Raw genomic sequence first — 24,448 nt, forward strand, 5'->3', positions numbered from 1 at the left:
AAATGGATCGAACATCCTCGGCATTAGACGCGGAAAACGGCGATAATAGATGCGAGAAAGTGCACCGAATTTCGGCTCGAACAAAGGAAGAGGAATTTCACGAGCGGTAAAAGCGCGAGAGAAGAAACAGAAGCAACGAGTAAATCTTTTCTCTATACGCAGGAAGGCTCGTCGAGGAAACAAAAAGATACGCGAGACTGGAAAAAAGCGGCCTGTCAAAACATCTATCAAACTGTGAAAGGAGAGGATGAAGGGACAAAAGAAGCGATCGTCGAGGGAAGAATTGTCATCGAGTGTCCAGGTTCTTTATGTACTATCGAGCGAGTGATTATTCGAGCACGCTATTTGTTATACATATAGCGCGACGATCGAGACGAAGATAAAAGGCCCGAAAAAAGCAACCGAAATACTTTTTCTAGTTTCCGAGACTTTTTCTGCTCGTTCTCTTGTTTTCTCATTTCCTCGTTTCGCCGTTCCGAGATTCGGCAAATTTTCGACGTCACAACGGGATTTATCGTTTTCGCAGTGGATCCTGGTCTATTTGTTCTACATTTCACACGTATCGAGGAGGAATTCAGGGGCTTGCTGGCCCCGTTGAAATATCGCGATAGCTGGACGAAGCACGGTAGCGAGAGCCCGTCAAAATCCACGCTGAACGTGCCGCGTTGTTGAAAGGAAGGGGGTGAAAACTGCGGAACAACCGAGAGAATGGCAAGGACGGAAACCGGGCAGGAAAAAACAAAGTAGAAAGTAGGCGGCTGGAGTTTGAATTTTTTTAAGCGAGCAGATTTCGTCGAGAGGATCGCGACATTTGCGAGCGACGAACAAATGCCGAAACGTTTCGTTCTGTGAGAACTCGCCACTCTCGTCGTTCTTGTCCAACATTCCGTTGATACGGATGTCGACGGTTTCATCCGTAAACTCTATTTTGGCGGCGACACTGGCCTTTTTTATGGAAGCTTTTAAAGACTGCAGAAAGGTGTACGACCGTCGACTTGGACGATAAAGGGAAACGCGACTGCGACAGCGTGGTACACCGACCACGTTTGTTAGAAATTCCAGGCGCCGCTCTCAACACCACCATCGTGTACGTTAGATCGAAGGTGGAGGACGAACCGTAACCATGTCGTCGCATCTCGCCATCGCGCGAAAACACTCGTGTCGCAGGCAAACCACGGTAACACGAAAGTCGGCGTGTTAGCGAATTACGATAAAATCATTTGCCATTGATCGTTAACCAATTTTGTATCTTATCAGACACTGGTCTATATAGATAAGTCTCGTCGATTCTCATAACGCGTATGCGTTAAGACGATACTTAACTTTGATTAATGTCGGTATCTGGCGTGGCGCGTATCTACCCGCGCTAATAAATTATCCTTCTTGACGAATTACCGAAGAGGAACGATGATACGGGAAGACGAGAGCCGCGAGAAACGACCAAGATAGGTTCCCTACGAAAGCAGACTCGCCGACAATAATCGTCGATGTGTTTGCTGAACGTGGAAACGTGTGAACCGACCGGAGAACCGGCTTTACCGTCGACTTTGCAAAATCTAAGACGAGATCAAACAAACGGTGTCCGCGCTCGGATTACAAGACTTCGTGGCTCGGTCATGTTCTAACTACGCTTGTTATCCCTCGCCACCATTTACTTTGCTTTCCACGTTCCAACAACTCCCCCCTTATTTCAGACGCAACTAGCCGAGCAAAAGTTTGTCGCATCTTCCGCGTGAAATTCTCTCGATTCGATTCGTTTGACCCATTTGAAAAAGTAACTTTCACAATTTCCCAGTCAGATATGATTATAACGAACGAAGAAGGAAAAATTCGCGATCGAGCCATCGATATCTTTACTCGTTAAGCGGTATAATACGTTTCAAAATGCTCTTTATTTAATTCCCTCTTGGTAAACTTTTCTAATGTAAATTTCTTGTCTGAAATTCTTTAAAATGTATTACTTTGCTCGAGTATGCGAGAGTACGTGTCACTTCTCGTACGAGCCAACAAGCGAAAAGTTTTAATGGAATCCGCCACCGCGTTCCTCGGCTGTCTGCCTATTTAAATTACGCGTTTCGAGTCCCCATCTTCTTCCTCCGACACCGAACCCGACTATCCGACCACACCGAAATCAACCCGAAAAATTTGACTCTGTCCGTTTCTAAAACTCGTTAATTCGTTTTTCGTCGATTACCAAGCGTTCTATTTGGAAAAATTTCAAGTATCGAACGAGCGAATGTGATTCGACGACTGATAAGAACACGGACGAGATACGGGAGAACCGTTGCTGGTAAATATCGACACCGTGCAATGGATTAAACTATCTAACGACAATGGCGAAACGAAGCATTCGATCGTAACAACGATCTTAAGAGGAGACGGTCTTTCCTGCAACTTCTCGCCAGGCTCGTTACAACGAAATAAACGCTTGAGAGCAACCAGACAGACAACGAACGGAAACGCGATCAAAGTTCCAGAGAAAGGAGTAACGTCCCTTGTCCATTTGTTCATATCAGACCAGTTCTCCGACTCGCGATAAGTTTGCTGGTCCAAGTTTCACGAACCAACTTCCGTCTTGCGCGCTACTTTCCTTTTGCTCGCCGGTAGTTTATCCCCGTGCAGGTGGACCGAGTATTCTCCTATTTTTTCCACTTAATTCTCCGGACACTTGGCCGTCTAGCGTTCCTTGAGACTTTCTTCGAGGGGTAAGTGTGGTTCGAGAGTCGCGATCGGGAGATACTTCGCGCGAGCGTTCGTATCGCGTCGCGTCGCGAGCACAGGGGATGTTTCTCTCCTCCTTCTCGACCATCGAGTACCCTCGTTCCGAGAAAGACTCGTACAAAACACATCGTACAGCAACATCGGGAACAAAAGAATTTTAAACAACCTCGTAACAAGTTGTACCGTTTTCGAAACAGACTCGTTTCCCGTCGCTCTTCTCGTTACGTTTCGCTGGTAATTTCTCTCTCGCGATATGTACACGACCATAGTACGGGTCATCCGAGGAAAATGAATACGAAGGGTATATATCCTGCTTTAAAACGAATTAAAAGTTAAAACACAAGGATAATTCGTGAAAGAACGAAGCTGGTGAAAACGCGTTACTTCGAAGCGCGGTATCGCCTTTCCTCGTTCGGCTTTCTTCCTCTTAGCGGCATCTCGTTCTCTTCCCTTTTACCCACTTTTTCTCCTCGTTCCCCTCTATTCTTCCCGCGAATCGCTCATTGTCCCTTCTAATGGCGCTTTCATTTCTACCGTTTCGTCCTTCGTCACCTTCGAGCAGGCTTTACCATCGTTTAATCGAGCACGCGATGAGATTTTCGAAATCGGCCACACTCCGACGACAATCCGACTAGGTATGTGCTTGAAACGAGCTTGCGTGCAAACGACAGATTCGATTTTCGACCCATTTGCGGGACCACATTCGCATTCCACGAATCCTTCTCCCGGAGAAACACTCGAGAAAATACTTAACATTTCGAGCCGTTTGATTTAGACAGATCTCGATGATATTGTATTAACCATTAATTTCTTCTCTTTCTAACGACGCTCGTTAAAAACTTGCAAACTAACGTTTCGTTATCGTTAATACATTTCGTTAAATCACGCGATATCGTTAACAGCGAATAATCGAATTTCATCGGTTCTAGACAAAGATAGAAGCTCTTTAATGATTAGAATAAAGGTAATCGTTCGCTAAAACGATAAGCGAAAAACGATACTACTCCATTTCAAATAAAACGACGATACGCACGATGACAGTCGGAGAATATGTGCTTGGCGTACCTGCTATTACGATCTTAAACTGTCCACCGTGGTATTGTGAACGAGGCGGCATCGGCTGAATTTCGATTACGCGTGAAAACAAAGCGTGCGTTCCAGGTGTATGGTAGTGCACCGACGAACATCGTTCTACTCGGTAATTAAACGGCGCATAAATGCGATTTCGACGTAAATACGCAAACTTTACCGCTGGCTAAATTTCCTTTATGATTTCCGTTCGAAGGTAAGACAGGCACGTTTCCATCGTTATACGCACGTTGAAACATCGCCGCGTAATAGTTGCTAATGAATATCGTCGATAGTATCGATTGCATAGTATCTCTCTCCAAACGCGAGAAGGCAAGAAGGATGCAAAGATCTAGAAAGTACGGTATTCTGGCGAAAGATGCAAGGGAAATGTCTGAGAAGACGCTATTCTCCCATTTAAAACAAATAAAGAGCAGAGAGAGGGAGACGTTAAGGGATATATGTAAGAAAAAGCGGCTGGAATAGGATCCAACGAAGAAGGAAAATAACGGAGAGAAAATATGACGTAAAAAAAGAAAGTCTTGAAATTGTAAAGAACCTAGACGAGGGTGTCGGATTCAGAGACAGAGTTTTATTTCAAAGGATTCAAGCGTCACGTTACCATTCCTACGCCCCTTATTACTACAACACGATATAGGATGATTCTAAATATTCCATGAAACGCTTCATTTGCCACGTTATCGCGAGTAAACTAAGGAAAACGAAGAAAAATCTTACGATTCTCTATTTCGTTAGCTCTTATGCGTAATAGCAATATCGCGTGTAAGGTTACAAATAATTCTCTGTATAATTTACATGTGTGGACAAATGTCGCAAACTCGTAAGGAAAACAGACTGTAGCTAGAAAATAAAGGTTTCTTCGACCAGTGTCACACACTAACGTTCGAACGTTCCTATTTATCGAATCGTAATTGCAGCGCAGTTTGCCAAAGCTTCGCCATCGAAAGTTCAGACGCTAAGCAATACAGACAGAGTTCGAGTAAGTTCTCCGCGAACGAGACTACGTTACCGCGACGCCTCTTTTGCGAAACAGAACGTCGAGTCGAATGGAACGTACGAAACGAGAAACTCCAACTTGACGAAACCTCTGAACTTTGGTTCAGCCGACGCAAATTCCTAATGCTTTGTGCATGATGCGTCTATTACGGGTTCGATCGTATGTTTCGGATAAATTCGTCGTTGTCGTACGATGTAATTACGTTCTAAAGCTACATTTAGAAAATGGAACCAGAGAAGTTTTAACAACTGACAAGCTCGGAATCGCTAGGCTGTAGGCTATATATAAAATGATTCGTGACAAGCGAAACGAGAGCATACGACTCTTCCGAGTTGATTTCGATTTACGAGCATGGCCAGCGAAAAGCTAAGAATAAACGAGAGAAGGTGGATGCGATAAAATAAGAGAGGAGGGAGAAAGGACAGAATGCAGGATCAATGAAGTCGATTCTAACTAAACTACGGAAAATAATAAAAAAGAATACGTTGGGATAGAAGCTTTTGTTTTTTTCTTTTTCTCCTCTTGACCTTCCCCAGTCCTCTATCTTCTCGTACGTTCTCTCGTTGGTCTTGCTTACTCAGCCTACGAAGATCGTGTTTTACGTTGGTCTTCGTCTCCTCCGGAACCGTATACCAAGGCAAATCTTGTCAAGAGTCCCTTCTACGAAAGAGAAAAGTAAACGTTGTCGTCCTCGTTCTCGTCTTCGTCGTCTTTTTCCATCGACCTCGTTTTTTATTACAACGACGTCTAGCTAGCAAGCCAATTGTACCGAGCGCTTTCTACTTCTCATCTTCTTCGCGTGTATGTTCGCGATACAAAAAGTAATATAAATCTACAAAAGTCCCTATCTAATTTTATTCTACGCCGTTGATGACCGTAGATAAAGCGTAGCGAAGAAGTAGAACGATTAGATTTCATTTTTATAGGTACGGAGAATAAAGTAATCTACGTTGTACGTCCTCGGTGCCTGTACGAAGCAATAAAGCCCGCCATTTCTCATCCGTACCCGAGGATGCAAGATGATCGACAGAGATCTCGAGATCGAGTTGGAAAGGCTAATCGTTGTATAAGAAACAGATGCGACGACGGAACTCGTATAGTACGCAACTTCGAAAACGAGGAGGGTTATTTCGTCACCCATTTTATCAGAAGCTGAGATAGTCGACACGGTTGGCAAGGTTGCCGCTAGTAGACACGCTCGAGAGAGACCCTCTTGAGCTGAAGGATACTCGAGAAAGCATGTACGAGACCTTCCGCGTCTGTCTCTCCGCTTGGCTAGACGGACTTGACGACATTTGTTAACAAAGAAGAACGACACTCGATGATCCGCGTGGTCGAGTTTCGAGAGACACGCAGAAGAGGCAGAAAAGTGAGCAATTAGCGAGAGATTTCTCTATAGTAGCTGAAATGGGGAAAAATTAGAAAATTTCCACGAAATAATTGGATTCGTTTGACTTTACAGGAGCGGCGGCATCAAAATTCCGCGTGATAGGCGAATTAATTCGATTCGCTGATATACAAACGTGTCGTTCGATTCCACTGGTTGCGATTGTTTTTCTCGAAAGCCGTGTGTGAAAGGAGGCTGCGGTCGGTAAACCGCCCTACGGTATGTTTCCAAGTGGCAACCTCTTTCCCAACTCTCGAACAAACGGTGAAAGCGAACAAAGTGGAATCACCGCTTAAAACAAGTAAGTAGTTTGTACCCTTTCGTTGCCGATTGTCTCGAGTCTAGGCTGCTGCGTGATATAAGTAAACTAACCGTTAACCTTCCCCGTCTCGTACGTTTCTCTTATTCTTCCAAGATCCTCGTTTCGTGTCACGTCTGCTTCTCCTTTTCACCATTTCTCCGAAACACTTCCATTCCATTCCGCGTCCTTGATTTTTTCAATAATATTACGATTCCATATAAACGATATCGACTCTGACGACACGATGTACCATTTTTGCGTTTTATCTCGCAACGCGACTATATCGTGACTATATTATCTGCGTTTCCACGTTGTCGGCATTTTAAACCCAGTTCTCCGCATCCGTCTTTGATTACGTGCATTTTTATCGGTACGTCTCTTTATATTCGTCCCGTAACAGGAAATGTTTTCATTTTGACAGCTTCACCGACACATATTCCGTTTAGCCTGTTTCTTAAGCACGCGCATTTCTCTATCTGCCAGACAAACCTGTGCCACTCACTGGCGCATTTTCAGACCGCTAATGCATCCCTCGATGCCTCACCACCTACCTACCTTGCGAACGGCACACAAATGCTCTTCGAGTACTCCTCTATCTACGTCGAGAGAGAAGAAGAGAAAGTCTGAGAGAAAGGGAGAGAATAGAAGCGAAGCGGTTCTGGTTTGCCTGTTCTAGATTGCTTCTGTAAATACCGGTCGGATCTCCGAGCAGCCTGTCTAACGTTCAACGTCTGTTTCTACCTCCACGGTTTGCCAACACGAGAATCTCTTTCCTTCGATGGTTTATCGAAGACACTGATTAAGGCTAGAACCCTCGACACGGCCGGATCTTTCCGAAATTTTAGACGTTCGATACAAGAGGCTAATGGAAAACATCGCTCGTTAAAGGTTTACTCTACAAACCGATACATTTTCCATATGTAATACGAACGACGTTTAATCATCAAAGCGTTCTATCGCGTGGGACCAATTTCTAACTTTGAAACGTGTCGTACAAAATTAATTTCAAAGCGCGATGGTTTCGATCGATGATAATTTTCGCGTTATCGTTTACTCGGATCAACGAGAGCGGATGAAATAACGAGAGAAGAAATAATGCGAGAGGATAAAGCGAACCGAAAGGCAAGAAAAAGTCAGAGAGGATAGGAAAACTTGTTACCTCAAATCCCAAAGTAGCATGGGCGCTAATGTAATATACATTCATGAGCACCAAATCAACCCTTTCCATTGTCCAACAAAATTTGCCAGAGAACACAATGAAGACCATCCCATCTAACACCTCTACCTACTTCATCTGCTTTTCTCTTGTATCCTTTTCGCTACCTTTATCCCCGGGCTTCGTCTGTCTCTTCCTTTTTACTCCTCCCCTCTATTTCCTTTCTCGGCCCGCACTAGTCATACGTTAACTCGGAATGCCTCGTAGATTTATTCGCAGCATGTAATTGGTCCATTTCTCTCGAGATTCTTGTCGCCCAAAGCTTTAAGTTTTACTTCGCGCTTTAACTGTATTTGAAATAGCAGCAAGGTGAAAATTTCGCCGTAGGACACGATTCTTTAGATTCCTATTTACGTAGTTTTCCGTCGTGAATCGATTATAACTTGGACGTCGATTGACGCGTTGGTAGACATATCTTCCTCCTCCTCTTCGTACAAATAAATTTTACATCTTGACAGACACCTTCCTCTTTTCTCCTGTTCTTCCCAATCTTTCTTTCTTCTTTCTTATTATCGCAATATCAGAATGAATTAATCTATAAATGCTCGGATCATACTAAATTCATACCGAGGATCTTGTTGACGATACCCGACAATTACTAATGGGAAACATTGCTCGCTCGTTTATCTCTTATTTCCTACTTGTTCCTGCATTCTGTCTAGACTCGTTCCACCAGAAAGTTAAGCTTATTGATCACGCGCTCAATTACTTCACCGAAGCTTTCCAGATACTCAGCAACGACCATTCCATTTGCATTTCTTGCATTTCTCGCTATTGAGTTTTTCCCTTTTCGTTTGTTTCTTCTTTTGATCGCTTCGTTAACGATTTCACCAACCGCGGATCTTTTTCAAATCGAACAGCAGATTGCTAATGAACGTTCATTCGCGATCGAATTCACTTTCCATTTCTGACAGTTCATCGTTTGCGAACTATCCGAAAGTTGCACTTGCAACAAATGGAATATACGAATTCTTGATCTGTAGCTGGAAGATCGTAACGTAAGATAAAAATCTGATACAGATAAAAAAAAAAGAATGATATTTTTGTAATGAAAACTAAAGTTTCGTTACGGTCTGAAGAGTTGGACTATACATAAACCCAGTCGACGTTACGGGATTGATTCTTCTTCTTCTTCTTCCTCTTCCTCTTCCACTTCTTCCACCTCTTCTTCTGCCTTTTCTCCTTGAAAGAAAAGTTCCGACTAACGGACCCGGCTTCCCTCCGGGAGTTTTATTACGCTGGAGACGCGCTTATCCTAGCCACAGATTCGCGCCAACATATCCTCGGCTGTCGATAAGTCTACGACCGTACGAGAAAAAAGGACGACGACGGAAAGAAAAAAGCAAGTAGAAATAACTGAAGAGTACGGTAAGAACAGATTCCAGAATCGTTTCTTATCGGATACTAGATTTTATATTTCTTCGTTTCCTCTATCGTTTCGTAAATACTTGCTAGTTACCGTCGTCGATCCGACTGCGAATTCGATCGCGTGTAACAAAACGAACGAACGAAAGATCGATAGAGCGACTAATAGAAAAGCCGTTTCCCGAATGGAAGAGAACACTGTATACATATAGAGAAACGAAAAGGAGAAGGTTGACGACGAAAAGAAGGAAACACCGGGTACTTTAAGCGACGAGGTAAAGACAAAGAGGATGCAACCCCAAAAAAGGAGAGAATACCTCTCGTGCCAGAGATGGAGATGCCAGGCAGCCGAGAGCTGCTTAGCCTGGAATTCCGTTGATGGATGGAATTCACTTCGTGCCGACGAGTAAGTATAATAGAAGTGAAGTTGGGCCTCGTGATGCCTACTGTTGCTGAATAGAAGCTTCGTTAGGCTTTGTCTAAGCGGAGTGCTGCAGCTTTACCCCTGCCATCCGCAATTTCCACCGCCACGCAACCCTCGCCCTCATCCTTCCAGTTTCTACCTACTTGAATTATTCTCTACCGCGTCTGTACGAGAGCGGACCGCCTCGCTACGCTACAAGTCTTAACATTGCGTTTGCGATTTTCTACTTGCTACCCTCTGATTCTACTCCCGTTACCAGTACCGTTACCCTTATCTCACCCACACCCGCATACCCCTACTTTCCTATCCTGTCCTTTTTATAATTCCTTTTCGTTCCGCGTTTCATAATCTTTCGATATAAGAACAAACTATCTCTAAAAGAACGCGAGAAAAAGTAAAATATCTAGGCGAGGAGGACTGAAATATCTTATCTTCGATTTGCAAATCCGACAACGAGGAAGTAATAAGTCGACGGTTATGAGTCAACGACACTTCCGTCGCCTGATAAGTTCTCAGTAAGTACCGGAAGCTCCGGGTTGAAACTACGACGGTGATGTATTCGAGTTCGGTTACGCCGAGACAGTTGTTCGAGGTAGTTTGCCGGCGATGTTGCAACTAGAGAGAACCTCCCTGATAGTTCCTACCGCCTTAATGCAGTTCCCGGTACAGTAGCGATGCACTCGCGCCACAATAAACCTCCAGTGCTGCACCTATGTACGTGTACGTTTTTATTTATATTCGTGTATTACGTTTACGTATCTCCTCATCGAACAACGTACACGTTTAAAAGAGAACTGCGTTACCGTGTAGGATCAAGTCGTTACCAATCATACGATCGTTACATAATATCCGTCAAAGTTTTAATTTTGTTATATTATTTTATTAATATTAAGCTATAGATACCTTTGTTACATAGGCATATACAATTGAATCTAGAAACACGTGTAACCATCGATCACGATCTTAACCTATATATAAATATATTCGATTTCGAATTGATCGAATTTGAAGGAACCGTCTACCAAAACTTAACCCAGTTTTCCGACGTTACTTATTGATCGATAGCGATTATCAAGTGTTTTTTACTTACCAAAGCGTAACGATTCATCACGATCGCGGGAAAACCGTTGAGTTGATATATCGTCGCAACAGTGAAAGCCGGCAGAGTCTCATTTTCAACTAAAAGGAGCCACTATGATTTCTCTCTCACACACGATATGAATAGATATAAGGCAATATTAAAGTTCACACGTAAAGCTACCCGGTACGATACATACCTGTACATAAACTATAGACACGAAGCTAGGATAGGTGATAAAGGCCGCAGGATGTTGGTAACCGGAGGAAAAAGGATGGTGGAAGCTCGCGCATGCGCATCGTTAACGTGCTTAAGTACACACGCGGAGCACGACACACGATGGTTTCGTGCATATAACGTTGCGCGTATATTTGGACGGTGCACAAGATTTTAGTATGCAGAACAGGGTGCCTTTAATGCTGAAATATCGCTGCGAACACCGCAGCATCGTCTTCTCATCTTTCCAGCCGCCAAAATTTCATGGCCTTTTACGACACTGCTATGTACTTTAACCGAAATCTGCGCCCCATCGAGCACGCCAACTCAACGGTACGTGACATGAAACACATATATCAATGATATTTCACTAACTTGCTACGATACGATCTCCCGTTTTTTTTTCAAAATATGTCATTTTTGCGAAAGAATTTCTTCTGATAAATCATATTTTCTCTGCTATATGCATCAGCGCCGCGAACAAACCTTTTCATACATCGATAGTCGGAAGAAATATAATAAATGACGATTTCGATACATCGAACGACGATGAATATATGTATAAATATGTGTATGTACAGGCGCGCGCGCGCGCGCACACACACACACACACACACACACATCGAAAGTAAAAAGTACCGGAGTCTGTTTTTTCGAATCTCAGCAATGAATAAGTATGACAATGTAGACTTCAAGAAATTGACCGAGTGTTGCCAGCTGCCAGCTGCCAGCTCTGTATTAAAGGAATCTCTGCGTTTCTGCTCTTAATCCCCTTTCAGCGACAGCCAGCTTGTTTTTCCAAGCATCCGCTTCCAGATGCTTTACCGAACTCCCTCGCTTCTTGTTTTCGCCGTTGTTTTGTCTCCTGGCAGCATGCAACGGTTGATTCACGCCTGGATGAACACCTACGAATTTTAACCCCATCCACCTTCTCCACCCATCGACCTTTTCATCCAAACCAGTTTATCTCTTTTCTCTTTTTCTTTCTGTTGTCCTAACGTTTCTCTAGTGATTGACGAGGCTGCGTCGATCGTATTCGTATCGTTCGCTTCACAACACGAGCATTGTATTTATTCGCCATAAGGAAATATTAAAGATGGGATCATAGGTCAAGGCCGCGTGATGCAACATGCATTTATTGTATTTATTGATGATAACTCTTACCGATGCAATATTTGGACAACCGTTTTTTCTCCGCAAAGTAAAGAAATCTCTGAAACAAAGTCTATCAAAGTGATCGAGAAACTTGAAACAGCCGATAAAGAACGGACCAAAGTTCAGCCGATTTCTTGGAATTTTCATTAAAGAGCAAATCGTTTCTCCCTCCTTCCGCTTACTAAACCTCGACAACTTTCTTTTTTCTTTCATTAACGGCACGTCGAGCTCCTCTGCAATTTCCTTAGATAGACAATAAGCACGGTTGAGAAAAAGAAAGACGAAACTAGAGGCGGTGCAGGAAGAGTCGCTGCCGCCTTTCATAAAATCCAATTTAAGAACTGCTTCTGATCCCCGTCGTTCGTCCTTATTCCACAGTAATAGAGAGCCACCGAGACCTCTTCTTTATACACTTGCAAGTAAACTGCAGTTAATATGACGGTTATTACTTTGTATCCTCACACTGGTGTCGTACAACTTTACTATGTATATCGATGAAATATCCGTTACAGACATAATGTAAAATCGATTAAAACGTCGTTATTTCAGGATCTTCTATCTATATGTACACTCGTATATATACCAATGATTCATGCTTTTAAAGAGATACCCGTTTTTCTTCTTTTATGGACTCGTTCGTATAAAATATCCTTGAAACTCTCAAGCTATCGTATACATTTTATTAGTATCTTTTCTACACGTTAATGTTTTATCAGGTATGTAACTTTCATTGTAAACAGTGGCAAATGAACGCATTGTATCTTGCCAAAGTCTTTACGTATGATTACAAGGCTCTACGTCATTTATAATATTACGATAATCAGTCCACAAACGAGCCTCTTTGAAACATACGATTCCACCACCTCGAGAATACTGTGTATCCTAAACAAAGAAATATCTTCGACGTTTTATAACTGTAAATGTTTCTAAAAAAGAAAGATATACTTACGGCTCTATTGATATCACCGATGCAAACCCAGCGATTAGCGGACTTTTTGGTGTCTGTAATAGCCCATTTTGAATGGTCCTGACTACTGGCAAAATTCACATTCGCTACGTCGAATTCGAAGCTTTTAACGTTGTAGATTCTGAATAATTGACGAATTCTTGTAACAAAGAAGAATGATAGAGAATGACAAAACAGAGATTAAAAAACGATACTACATACTTTCTACGGGTACAAATTGAGGGTAACTTGCCTCGACCATTCAACCATGACTGAACATATAAATCTGACTGCAATTGTGGCGCTACAAAATCTCCGTATAAATCTGAACAGAATTTAAAGTTATATAGTATAAATATATCTTCTAAGATAGTGAAATGCAATTTAACGAGCATAACTTTTACTTACCTTTACCCCATTTTCCATCCTTAGCAAACGAAATGAATTCAATCATTCTTAGAGATCTTATTACAGCTTTATGGTTGTAGGGAGGAGTTTTGATATGTTTCTGATTGATCGCATTTTTCAATACTGGGTACTGTTTACCAAGTATATCAGGAATATTTTTCGCGTACACTGCTATTTCGTTGTAGATTAATTGTTCTCCAATAATATCGAACTGATCAATGCCAAGGGAAATACATAAAAAACTTTGTCCGTAAAACGTTCCACTTACCGGATAACTGTATTTCCCATCGGCAGTAATATTTTCCCTTTTTAACCGTCGAGTTTGCACACCACTTTTAGGAACTGGAGGGAAATTTGGAACGCTGTGAATTAACCAGAAGCCTTGGTCACTATTTGCCATCACTACACCCTTTGTGTGACCAAAGCTCCAGGCATAAGAAGAATTTGGTGGACTATCGTTATATAAACTCCATATGCTTTCATTCTTGTTATCCTACAATAATAAAACATCATAGTGTTCACTTTTTTTTTTCTTTTAATAATCCGTCATAATTGCTGTTATCGTGAGATGAGAACGCAATTAAAGTCGTTAATTAATGTTTGCTAAATGCTTACCTGATTGTAAAGCGGCGCTAATGTAATTCCAGGGATGGAATTATTCGAACCGATGGACCTAGAAGACACTTGCCAACCGGTTTCAATAGTTGCATTCGTTATGTACAGATAGGCAATTCCTTCTCTAATCAGGGGATTACTACTTGTATGAACTTTTGGTAACTTATAAAGCACGTACCTAAAATAATAGCATTATTTTCAGTTTACGTCAAAATCGGTTTCTGATTATCATCTTCATACGATGTCCTTATTACTACTCGGATGCAGTAATTTATGTAAAACTAATTGCGCGAGAAGTGATTTGAGAATAAAGCGCTTATATATTTACCAATCCACCGGTACATCTTTTTCATCTTTACATTGTAATTTATTGTATCGGGCGCCACATATAACGTTACTCGAGATTATTAACGTAGTTGCGTAAAATATAACTTTCATATTCTCGATCTTCTGCCGGAATAAAACAAATAATTACAGAAATAAAACAATGTCTAAACGATTCTCTTTAAAATCCAATTCGAGAAAAGGAAAGATAATGTAGCATTTCATACACTTTTGGTTCAGATCAGTTAATATTTTCAGGATAAGTAGCTACTTTAACACGTAACACAAGTATTGTAACATTACGAATATCAATAACAAGTACTACATAGATAAGATAAATATGATACAGCAGTATGAATAAAACACCATCCGAATTTATATCTATTTATGTGAAAATATATAATCCCCAATAAGTATATAATAATCCCCAAAAAGTATAAAAAAAAAGAGAGATTAGTTTAATAATTTTCTACATGAATATGTGTATTTTGCACTTTATATTTTTTAATTTACAATAGAAAGAGAGAAGTAGTCTATGTATTTTTTTATGTAAACCGTTTCAGTAAACTTACTTGTTTCATTGTAAATGGTATTTCATGCACGCGACCTAAATGGAAAGTTGTACGAAAATAGCGCGGCATGAAACGTGTTGAAGGTTTTACTCATGAAACAGAGTCATAGTAAAATATATGCCATGATAACAACGTACAATATCGTTCAAGTACATTGACGAAATTAAAGTATTTTAAATCTTCATTCTTTTCCTACGTTCTTTTCTTTCTCTCTTCCTTAATAAAACGTATAATATTTCTAATTTTTATGGTGATAAATAGAATATACAATGATTCGCATTATGTATATACATATATACACATGTATACATAATACATATTATGTTAGACATATTATACGCGATGAATGATTTATTAGATATATTTACCGTGATCTGCCGTTTTGTGTAAGTACAGTACAATATCACTCAACAGCTTTCAAGCGGAGACGTGTTGTCATTACATCGATGATTCAACACACTGCACTAGCATTGGAAGTAACTATATATATAAGAATATGTCAAGAACGATGAATGAAACATCACTTTACGTCATTGGAGTTTGTTTACCCTATTGGCTCATTGGTCAGGACTTTCTTTTTCAAACGATATATTCATTACATTTATAACAATGAATACGATTCCTAAAATAAATGTTTGTTATTGTCGTACTTATGTATATGTATAAAATTAGTATATGATAATATGTATCGATTATTTAAAATAATTCGATTATTTAAACAACCCACATTACCATCATCGTAAAGTAACATATTACAATTTTTATAATTTTTTTGTTAAATAATGTATCTAAATTTCTTATATATACTATGTGTGTCAGAACAATAAATTATAATTCAGTTTTAATTAATTTTGGATATATTACATTTATGATATTGTTACAAACGAATGTAAAAAGATATTACATTTTAGTAAACAAGTAATTAGATTTTATAAAAATTGATCAACTTTAACAATTCGGAATGTAACGTTTACTTACACTTTACACAAACACTCAACTCCACCTATGGTTGGATACATAAAACAAACATTGCAACGAAAATAATATGATCGACTGCAGTGAAGTAGCAATATGGCGATCATAAGTTGCAGCGAGCCGAACGTCATAATACTATAATGAGAAAACAAGGCACATTGTGTGAAGTAATAACCGTATATTAAAGTTACAATTCCGCCAAATGCTTTCTTAGCAATGACACTGCCAATAAACCATTTTAAGCGGCACCGCAGATTCCGTTGAGATATCTTTTAAGAACCGACAAGGAACACAATAATGAATTCCTTTATAGAACTAGTTACAGAATGTTCTTAACACTGACAGAAGAACGAAGAAACAATTTATAAATTCTTCGTCGGATGGAGGTATACTTTCAAAAGTATTAATTACTTCAATGACATATGATCCATAATGTCTTTTATCCTAATATAATACTGCTAGTTTTATCTATTAAAATTGCACTCTTAGATATGATATTTTTTTTTTTTCATTTGTTAAGTTATATCCATATAAACTGTTATCTTTAACCATATTTTTATATCTTTACAGTTTCCCAGCGTAAGAAAATACATTAATAAAGTCCTTATGGCCTAATGCACTATAGATCGAAAGAATCCGAATCATAAATTTTTAATATTTTGTATTAAAAACCAAAAGAAAATGAGCCGAATAGAGAGCAGTCCAGATAATGGAAGTGGTTGGCATGAATGTGTTAAATGGTTAACAAGATGCGGAGCTTTGAGAGCAGATCATAAAGCAAATTGGCCAGAGGCTACTGCTGTCGATTTAGCATATACCCTAAGAGATGGTGTATTGATATGTAATCTTTTAAATACAGTGGATCCCGGTTGTATAGACATGAAAGATGTAAATCAAAAACCGCAAATGGCACAATTTTTGTGCTTAAGAAATATAAAAGTATTTCTATCTGCATGTTCAACTACATTTGGCTTATCTGATTCTGAACTTTTTGAACCTTCTATGTTATTTGATCTATCAGATTTCCTTCGTGTATTACGTACCTTATCAGCTTTATCAAACTGTCCTCGTTTGAGACGTAAGGGTATACCGTAAGTAATTTATTATTACATAATCTCTTCTATGCATAAATTATATTATTTTTTTATGTCAATAAATATTTGTTACAGAGGCTTTTCTATAGGTCATGGTAGATCGCAAGAAGACATTTATAAGGATTTACAAAGTGCTGGTGCAGGGTAAGCATTCAAACTTGTCAATGAAATTCCTTGATTTATAAATATATTTACAACTAAAATACACAAACAATATATTTTGCTTAAAGATAGAAAGTTTATAGAATTATCGTAAAAATTGATATATCAAAAAATATCTATATTATTTATAATTTATGTCAATGGGTTTAGTCCCACAACAGGAGTGGGGACATTTACCATGAAACCTAAGAGTATGGATGTAGATGAATCCCAAGTATATCAGGAATTACTCTGTTTCTCGAGTAATTCTCAACACGACTGGCCTTCCACAGAGAAGGTATCTGTCGTTTGCAACTTAAATGTTTGTTTTGCAATAAAAGTACCAAACATCACTGTATTCCATTTCTAAGAGAAGACAGTCGAGCATTTGCTTATTTGATGTATAAATAAATATTATTTACGCGTACAAATGTCTATAGCAAAATTATCTCAGTACAGTGATACTGGCACTATTCTGAACTTTATTCTGCATTTGCTCTGAAAATTGATGTGCTAACTATATTTAGTATTAGTAACGAGTTGCTACAAATAGTTTAAGTTCGCAAGAAATTTTATTTTTTTCATGCATGAATAGTGCATGGCTGTTCATATTTTTATGCTAAAGCCGTGAAGACGAAGGTCGTCGCAGAAGATTTAGAAGGCGAGAAGGCGACGAGACAGGTGGAGGAGGCGACAATGAAGATCCAGTTGGGGAGGAAGATGGATATGGAGCATACTGCAGCCATGCTCAAAGTGAAGAAATCTACCAGGACCTTTGTAGTCTACACTTGCCACCTCCTCCATCTGTTGTACAGGTCGTTAAATATTTGTGTTCCTTACATGTATGCGATCATCAAAAATTCATCTCAGTGGCATTTTAAAATTGTAAATCATAACATTAATAATTGATTTTGTTACGTTTTATACTATTCTATATCCCACGTTGTTCCTATAAAAAAGAACTTTCTATCGATCTTTGTGAAACAGGATGGTGCAATCTCTGGAGGTGAAAAAAGGGACTATGTAATTCAAGAACTTGTTGAAACGGAACGAAATTATTCGGATGTCCTTAACAGTTTACTTAAACATTTCGCTAGACCTCTTTCCTCATTACTACGACCTGAAGATTCTGCACGTATTTTTTTTGGCATAAAGGAACTAGCAGAAATTCATGCCGGCTTTCATAGTCAACTTCGGAAAGCAAGGACTGGCGCTGCGTTAGCGCAGGTTTTTCTCGATTGGCGAGAAAAATTCCTTATTTACGGCGATTACTGCGCAAACCTTACTCTTGCCCAAAACACGTTGCAAGAAGCATGTGCGCGTTATGAATTAGTTAATCAAGAAGTTATCGTATGTCTTAAAACATCTGTCTTTAATATATATGATATCCTATGTGTCTTGTTCTTAATGAAAGTGGTAATTGCAGAGATGTCAACAAGAAGCAAATAATGGCAAATTCAAATTGCGAGATATTTTATCTGTCCCGATGCAAAGAGTATTGAAGTATCACCTATTACTCGATAAACTAGTAGAAGAAACTCCTTGCGACTGGCTGGAAGATAGGCGTCAGCTTGGGAAAGCTAGGGAAGTAATGGTTGATATAGCACAATATATTAATGAAGTAAAACGTGACTCAGATACATTGGACATTATAAGAGATATTCAGGCATCGATAATCGATTGGGATGTTCCAGAAGATGCACAATTAAAGGATTTTGGACGATTACTTAGGGACGGAGAGCTTAAGGTAATAATTTCGTAATAATAATGTACGAAATTCTAAATGTCAACAAGACGTTACGATTATATTCTAGGTAAAAGCTCACGGTGACCAACGGGTAAAAGCTCGTTACGCATTTATTTTCGAACAAGTAGTGTTGATTTGTAAAGCAGGTAGAGGAGAGCAATATTGCTATCGTGAAACCTTACGTCTCGATGATTATCGATTAGAAGATCATACAGGAAGACGAACCCTTGGCAGAGATTCTCGATGGTCCTATCAATGGTTGTTGGTCCATAAACAAGAATATACTGCATACACTTTGTATGCAAGAACGGAAGAACAAAAGCAAATGTGGATCAAGGCATTGCAAGATGCAATGGATAATGTTAATCCTGCCGCGTGTCGCAATACGAATCATAAATTTAAACTTACAACATTTGACACTCCACGTAGTTGCCAGCGATGTGGCAAATTTCTAAAGGGTCGAATTTTTCAGGTAAAACTTTATTAATTGAAAGTTATTAAATATTGTAACATCGGTTTTCTCATAAATTGTTCATTCGAAATAGGGCTATCGATGTGAAGTCTGCCGCTACGCTGTACACAAACAATGTATTGCACATTCGGGTCGGTGTATGCCAGTGCCTCCCCCACCTCCGCCTCCACCACCTCTACCATGTGAACGCGCTCTCTCGGTGAAATTATGGTTTGTAGGAGAAATGGGACGTGACACAGCATCAAATAAATTAGAACCTCGTGAAGATGGTACCTATATGCTGCGAGTACGGCCTGCCGGACAACCACGTTTGAAACACGAAACCAATTACGCTCTTAGTATCAAGTATGAGCTTCACATACATATTACCTTGCATAAGTGTCAATCTTTTTAAAAATATTAATCTAATATTATAGGGCAGACGGAGCGGTAAAACATATAAGGGTATTTAAACGTGATGTTGATGGTGCTGATGTATATTATCTCAGTGAATCTCGTTTCTTCAAAAGTGTAGTTGAACTTGTTGAATATTATGAGCGAGCATCGTTATCAGAAAATTTTGAAAAATTAGATCAACGCTTGTTATGGCCGTATAGACGTGTCTTGGCTAAAGCATTATTTGATTTCCGCGGAGGAGAACGGAATCAGCTGAGCCTACGGCGGGGTTGCAGAGTTGTAGTATTGAGCAAGGAAGGTGATGCTAAAGGTTGGTGGAAGGGAAAGATTGGAGATCAGGTAGGGTTTTTTCCAAAGGAATATGTTGAAGAAGAATAGCCATAAATTATACTACTTAGATATTCCCTTCATATGATAGCACGACGATAAAAAATGTTTTACATCGTGCGATCATAATATTTTATTAAAACATGCCTCAATGGAGAACAAAAAGAAAAAATAAACTGATATAACGCATTTTTACATTATATAAAACATAGAAAAATTTATCCTCACACATTAGTATCATTATAAAAATACAATTTATTTTGTTCTCTTTACTTGAGGTTGTGCTGTATCGCAATCATATAAATAGAAAGTACATGTTCGTAAACGGCAACCGAGCGCATAAAAAGAAATATATATTTAGCTACTTGTATAGATCAAAAGAATTATAATTATTTTTCGGTATAATATGACAGTACGAATAAAGTTTCAAGAAGTCATAAAGATTAAAGTTGTCTATCTATTCTTGTATATTAGAATCATACAAAAGAAGAACACTTCGCCAAATGTTTATACTTCTGGACAGCTTTCTCCTTTATGACTATATTTTAAAGTCAATTGTCAAAACTCAATTGTATATACTGTAATTCTGTACTGTTAATGATAAAAATTTTAGCTATTTCTTAAATATAAGGATACATATACATAAATATATAAATAATCGCAACGTGATTATTGTAACAAATTAATTGTACTATTTTTTTAATTGTTACACAACTTTTCTGATTGTGCCAATAAGAATAATCAATAAAATTTAGATCTTACAGAAATGTTAACATAAAAAAGAGGTAATACTTATATACATATATCTAAAATTCTATTTTAGTCTTTTTATTAGCATATACAATAGCAGCCACTTTTTGTTCTAGTCTTTTACAGCCTTTAGTTGCATAAATATTATGTGGAGGAGGTCCAAAGACCACATATGATAATCCTTCTTCTATCATGTCACTAGTAGGATATACTCCTCTGTTTAAAAAAGCTTTTTCTAAACACTTTTTCACATGTACTTCTTCGAGCGGTAAAAATGGCACATAATGGTCTATTACACTAGAGTCTATTGTATCACTATGATAGAAACCACCCTTTTCATTGAATGCTCCAATACTTATTAAATTTTCAAAATCTTGAAGCTTAGTTGTTCTCCTCTGTTTGCCTTCCCCCCAAAGTGTTAATAAACGCTGAGTAATGCGCGAACTACCTGTATTGGATAAAAATATGTAAATTGCTTTCCTTGTATTTATAGAAATGCTTGCAAGTCTCCATGATTTAACCCATGCATTGTAATCCAAAAATGGTACAAGAACATTTAGTAAACCTTCTGGCATTTTATCCACTTCATCAAATACAAACATTGATCTTTCACACTTTTGTAAACTATTAATAATAATTGTATATAATTCTTCCTGTGTAATATAAAATAGTATATCATATTCAATTTAAAGTTGAAAAGTAACCGTTTAATAATAGTTGAAATATACCTTATATTCATTTACTTTTTCCTGAAGAGGAAAGTCATTACGACCATTAAAAAAATGATAAAATTTGCTTTGGTCCCCATTTTTATAAAGAACCTTAGCAATCAATTGACTTATGTAAGTTTTGCCAGTTCCTGGTGGACCATGAAAACTCATAGTCAAAGCTTTGGGAGGATTAGATGAAGTTAGATGTCCATATAAGGCATTTATTATTACACGATGAGCAATTTCTTGTCCAAAAAGCTCTTTATTAAGAATATCATCTAATTCTAAAATCATCACATATATCCAGTTAATCTGATTATGTACGTACATATAACCTTCAAAACCTTTATCCTACTTAATATACATACTGTCAATGTCAGAAGAAATATATTCGGTCGTACAACATTCTACAAAATTGCATTGTACATTTTGTATTATTTTACTGACTTTATTGAACCCAGATGATAACACTGACATAACCGAAAATTCACATTTCACACAAACAGTTAATAAATTAATAACAATAAATACAGGCAAAATGCTGGCAAAATTCATCGTATATTATTATTTAATTAATTGTATAGTTAAAATTAATCGTATTCCGTAAAATTTAAACATCACTTGCCAACGCTAAAATAAAATATCAAGAATTATTTATCATAATATCAATTTACATAAAAATATTCGTTCGTATTCCATCAACAGAACTGCATTCAATATAAACACTAGCATTCTAAAAAATGCTTTATGGTGTAGCTGTAACCTATAATCATTAATTTAGATACTTACATAACTGAAATCGGTGATTTCCTATTGGTTCAACTTCAAAGTGTGAGGTTTTGGATTATTAATTGAGAACTGATATAAAAGATAACCATATAAATATTTAAATAGAATTAAATCAATTTATGTTTTATATCTAAATATAATTCTTTATATTATTAAATCGATAAATACTTTTAACTTATAGGATACAATTAGTTATTACAATAAGCTATGAATGTTAAAATCTTGTAAATAATATTACATAGTGTCTAACATTCGTTAAATACCCAATTTACGTAAAAGCACGTATCCTTATATTGTTAAAGTAATATTTATAGTTTCTAATACGTTATTTAAAATTAAATAGTAATAATAAAAAAAAAATAACCTAGATAACCCTGACAACCTTGAAAAAATAAATAATTTTACAGATCTCTTTAGCAGTCAATAGGGTCAATATTACTATTATGAGTATACGAATCACTGATCATAGAATTCAGACTGTAGCAACAGTCGTAGCTAACGCATAAGCCGCGGAATAAAATTTTTGCGTGATTTGTATTTTTTAAACAGAGCTTAGCGTATTGAACACTGTAAATAATACATCATTTACTACATATCAATATCTTATTCATTCTTTTCAGTAATATTTATATAATACTTACATATTTACTTTAAAATATTGTCCACTGCAGAAGAAAAAATATGGCGTCCGAAAATAGCACTGTTGATACCGGTTATACCAAATTTTACACGCGGGAAGAAGTTGCTAAGCATAATAAAAGTAAAGATCTGTGGTTTATTATTCACAATAAAGTTTACAATGTGTCTCAATTTAGAAATGTAATTATATACTTTATATGTATTTCTTTTATAACTGACATTTTTTAATAGAACTGCATATAAAAATAATTATTTTATATTTTAAATTCAAGCATCCTGGTGGAAAAGAAGTTCTTTTGGAACAAGGTGGTCAAGATTGTACAGAAGCATTTGAAGATATTGGTCATTCAAGTGATGCAAGAGAATTAATGGAGGTATTCAAAATTGGAGAATTAGTAGAAGTATGTATAAAGTTTAATAATTTTATGTCTTTCTTACCAATTTCTACTTTTTCTACCAATAACAATAATTAAGGAATAACAAATTGTTAATTTTAGGAGGAAAGAACACAGGGAAGCAATGATGTAACTGATGTGTCTGATGTAGATAATTCTAGGTATATTTTTTCATATATTAGTATTATACATAGATATATATATATATATATATATATATTACTAACCAAAGTATTACAGGTACACAATTTTGTTATTAACATCTTTCCTATATTGATGTTGTATTTATTATCGGTCATCGTCATTTATATTGATTGGATAGCACAATTAAAAATCTGAATATATTATAAAATTATACTTATAGCAATATGTTTTATTTTGATATATAGTCACCATATGATTGTATCATATGTAAGTGATTGTGCTATTCAAACTCATAAAATCATCAGAATTCAAAATGCGTGATATGCAAATAGTCAGTACAGCATCGTGATGTGATCATTGTCAGTTGCAGTGGTTCTTGGCGATCGTGGCTGATTCCAATTGCTCTTGGAGTACTGGCGACTCTTGTCTATCGTTACTTTATTAAAGCACACTGAATCATTCCTGATATTGATTTTTTTGTAATGTGTATTATACATAAACGAATGTTATAAATAATTAATCAAAGAATACTATGTATATTGCACATAACTACAGTCTTGTTTTATGACATGAAATTGCACGCACAAGCTGGCCTAGCATAAAAACATTTAGAAAACAAAAATTCATTTGTTATATTTACATAAACACACGCATACACACATATATACATAAACACACGCGCGCGTGTTTCATACACATGTAATAATACGAATTATATTAACTGCAAGTACAAAAATAAAATAATTTTATTTACATACTGGTACAGAAGTTCCTGTGAAACAAAGGAACAAGAGTTGGCTCTAGATCAATATTTTAAAAACACATTGAGTGCAGTTACCATTCTGATTGTATACATAAAGATATTTAAACTTAGTTAAAGAATATATGAGCAAATTAAGAATTATTTAAAAAAAAATATTCAAACAATATTTAGAAGAATTCTTAAAGTTGCATTTGTCAAAAACATATTTAAAATTAGTTTACATGTATAATCGATGCAATATTTTCTAATATTAGGAGAATGAAATTGTTAAGTTTTCTATTGTAAAATTATA

General features: G+C 37.5%; 4 protein-coding genes and 1 long non-coding RNA gene across 11 annotated transcripts; 3 read left to right on the forward strand and 2 right to left on the reverse strand.

Annotated features, from left to right (window-relative positions):
- The first annotated feature begins 5,785 nt into the window (after positions 1-5,785).
- LOC126916283 (uncharacterized) lies at positions 5,786-9,299 on the forward strand. Of its 2 annotated transcripts, XR_007710510.1 has the most exons (3): positions 5,786-6,176; positions 6,270-6,495; positions 7,172-9,299. It is a non-coding gene; the product is annotated as an uncharacterized LOC126916283 (long non-coding RNA). The 2 variants fall into 2 exon arrangements; XR_007710511.1 differs by having other exon boundaries at positions 6,270-9,299.
- Positions 9,300-12,615: 3,316 nt separating this feature from the next.
- LOC126916272 (plancitoxin-1) lies at positions 12,616-15,898 on the reverse strand. Of its 3 annotated transcripts, XM_050721916.1 has the most exons (9): positions 15,793-15,898; positions 15,183-15,436; positions 14,815-15,030; positions 14,247-14,368; positions 13,919-14,096; positions 13,304-13,796; positions 13,118-13,220; positions 12,899-13,037; positions 12,616-12,831 (listed from the first exon to the last, which is right to left on the reverse strand). In XM_050721916.1, exons 3-9 carry the CDS (start codon positions 14,881-14,883, stop codon positions 12,724-12,726), a joined length of 1,212 nt encoding a protein of 403 aa, XP_050577873.1. In that variant the 5' UTR covers positions 14,884-15,030; positions 15,183-15,436; positions 15,793-15,898; the 3' UTR covers positions 12,616-12,723. The 3 variants fall into 3 exon arrangements, with proteins under 3 accessions (XP_050577873.1, XP_050577875.1, XP_050577874.1); XM_050721918.1 differs by lacking the exon at positions 14,815-15,030 and having other exon boundaries at positions 14,247-14,365; XM_050721917.1 differs by lacking the exon at positions 14,815-15,030.
- A 78-nt stretch (positions 15,899-15,976) lies between these two features.
- On the forward strand, positions 15,977-21,095 carry LOC126916267 (protein vav). 2 transcript variants are annotated; one of them, XM_050721904.1, is made up of 9 exons: positions 15,977-16,175; positions 16,360-16,880; positions 16,959-17,027; positions 17,196-17,322; positions 18,012-18,374; positions 18,451-18,771; positions 18,839-19,243; positions 19,317-19,588; positions 19,660-21,095. In XM_050721904.1, the coding sequence occupies exons 2-9, from the start codon at positions 16,471-16,473 to the stop codon at positions 20,015-20,017; spliced, it is 2,325 nt and encodes a 774-aa protein (XP_050577861.1). In that variant the 5' UTR covers positions 15,977-16,175; positions 16,360-16,470; the 3' UTR covers positions 20,018-21,095. The 2 variants fall into 2 exon arrangements, with proteins under 2 accessions (XP_050577861.1, XP_050577860.1); XM_050721903.1 differs by lacking the exon at positions 17,196-17,322 and adding an exon at positions 17,650-17,839.
- LOC126916274 (torsin-1A-like) lies at positions 20,041-22,290 on the reverse strand. 2 transcript variants are annotated; one of them, XM_050721921.1, is made up of 5 exons: positions 22,216-22,290; positions 21,795-22,056; positions 21,445-21,710; positions 21,282-21,369; positions 20,041-21,164 (listed from the first exon to the last, which is right to left on the reverse strand). In XM_050721921.1, exons 2-5 carry the CDS (start codon positions 21,979-21,981, stop codon positions 20,773-20,775), a joined length of 933 nt encoding a protein of 310 aa, XP_050577878.1. In that variant the 5' UTR covers positions 21,982-22,056; positions 22,216-22,290; the 3' UTR covers positions 20,041-20,772. The 2 variants fall into 2 exon arrangements, with proteins under 2 accessions (XP_050577878.1, XP_050577877.1); XM_050721920.1 differs by having other exon boundaries at positions 20,041-21,369.
- A 603-nt stretch (positions 22,291-22,893) lies between these two features.
- On the forward strand, positions 22,894-24,150 carry LOC126916280 (cytochrome b5-like). 2 transcript variants are annotated; one of them, XM_050721928.1, is made up of 4 exons: positions 22,894-23,034; positions 23,127-23,255; positions 23,352-23,410; positions 23,758-24,150. In XM_050721928.1, the coding sequence occupies exons 1-4, from the start codon at positions 22,897-22,899 to the stop codon at positions 23,846-23,848; spliced, it is 417 nt and encodes a 138-aa protein (XP_050577885.1). In that variant the 5' UTR covers positions 22,894-22,896; the 3' UTR covers positions 23,849-24,150. The 2 variants fall into 2 exon arrangements, with proteins under 2 accessions (XP_050577885.1, XP_050577886.1); XM_050721929.1 differs by having other exon boundaries at positions 23,764-24,150.
- Positions 24,151-24,448: the final 298 nt, after the last annotated feature.

The sequence above is a fragment of the Bombus affinis genome, chromosome 5 (assembly GCF_024516045.1).
Source record: "Bombus affinis isolate iyBomAffi1 chromosome 5, iyBomAffi1.2, whole genome shotgun sequence".
Classification (NCBI taxonomy): Eukaryota; Metazoa; Arthropoda; class Insecta; order Hymenoptera; family Apidae; genus Bombus; species Bombus affinis.

Bases quoted from the DNA above. Each gene is read 5' to 3' on its own strand.
- LOC126916272 (XM_050721916.1), bottom strand. From the start codon at position 14,883: ATGCCGCGCTATTTTCGTACAACTTTCCATTTAGGTCGCGTGCATGAA. The intron at 14,369-14,814 runs GTAAGTTTACTG...TTATTCCGGCAG, and splicing joins TACCATTTACAATGAAACAA to AAGATCGAGAATATGAAAGT. The intron at 12,832-12,898 runs GTAAGTATATCT...TTCTTTGTTTAG, and splicing joins TCGGTGATATCAATAGAGCC to GATACACAGTATTCTCGAGG.
- LOC126916267 (XM_050721903.1), top strand. From the start codon at position 16,471: ATGAGCCGAATAGAGAGCAGTCCAGATAATGGAAGTGGTTGGCATGAA. The intron at 18,375-18,450 runs GTATGTCTTAAA...TGGTAATTGCAG, and splicing joins TAGTTAATCAAGAAGTTATC to AGATGTCAACAAGAAGCAAA. The intron at 19,589-19,659 runs GTATGAGCTTCA...CTAATATTATAG, and splicing joins AATTACGCTCTTAGTATCAA to GGCAGACGGAGCGGTAAAAC.
- LOC126916274 (XM_050721920.1), bottom strand. From the start codon at position 21,981: ATGAATTTTGCCAGCATTTTGCCTGTATTTATTGTTATTAATTTATTA. The intron at 21,711-21,794 runs GTATGTATATTA...TGATGATTTTAG, and splicing joins TATTTCTTCTGACATTGACA to AATTAGATGATATTCTTAAT. The intron at 21,370-21,444 runs GTATATTTCAAC...TATATTACACAG, and splicing joins AAAAAGTAAATGAATATAAG to GAAGAATTATATACAATTAT.
- LOC126916280 (XM_050721928.1), top strand. From the start codon at position 22,897: ATGGCGTCCGAAAATAGCACTGTTGATACCGGTTATACCAAATTTTAC. The intron at 23,256-23,351 runs GTATGTATAAAG...TGTTAATTTTAG, and splicing joins AAATTGGAGAATTAGTAGAA to GAGGAAAGAACACAGGGAAG. The intron at 23,411-23,757 runs GTATATTTTTTC...GATCATTGTCAG, and splicing joins TCTGATGTAGATAATTCTAG to TTGCAGTGGTTCTTGGCGAT.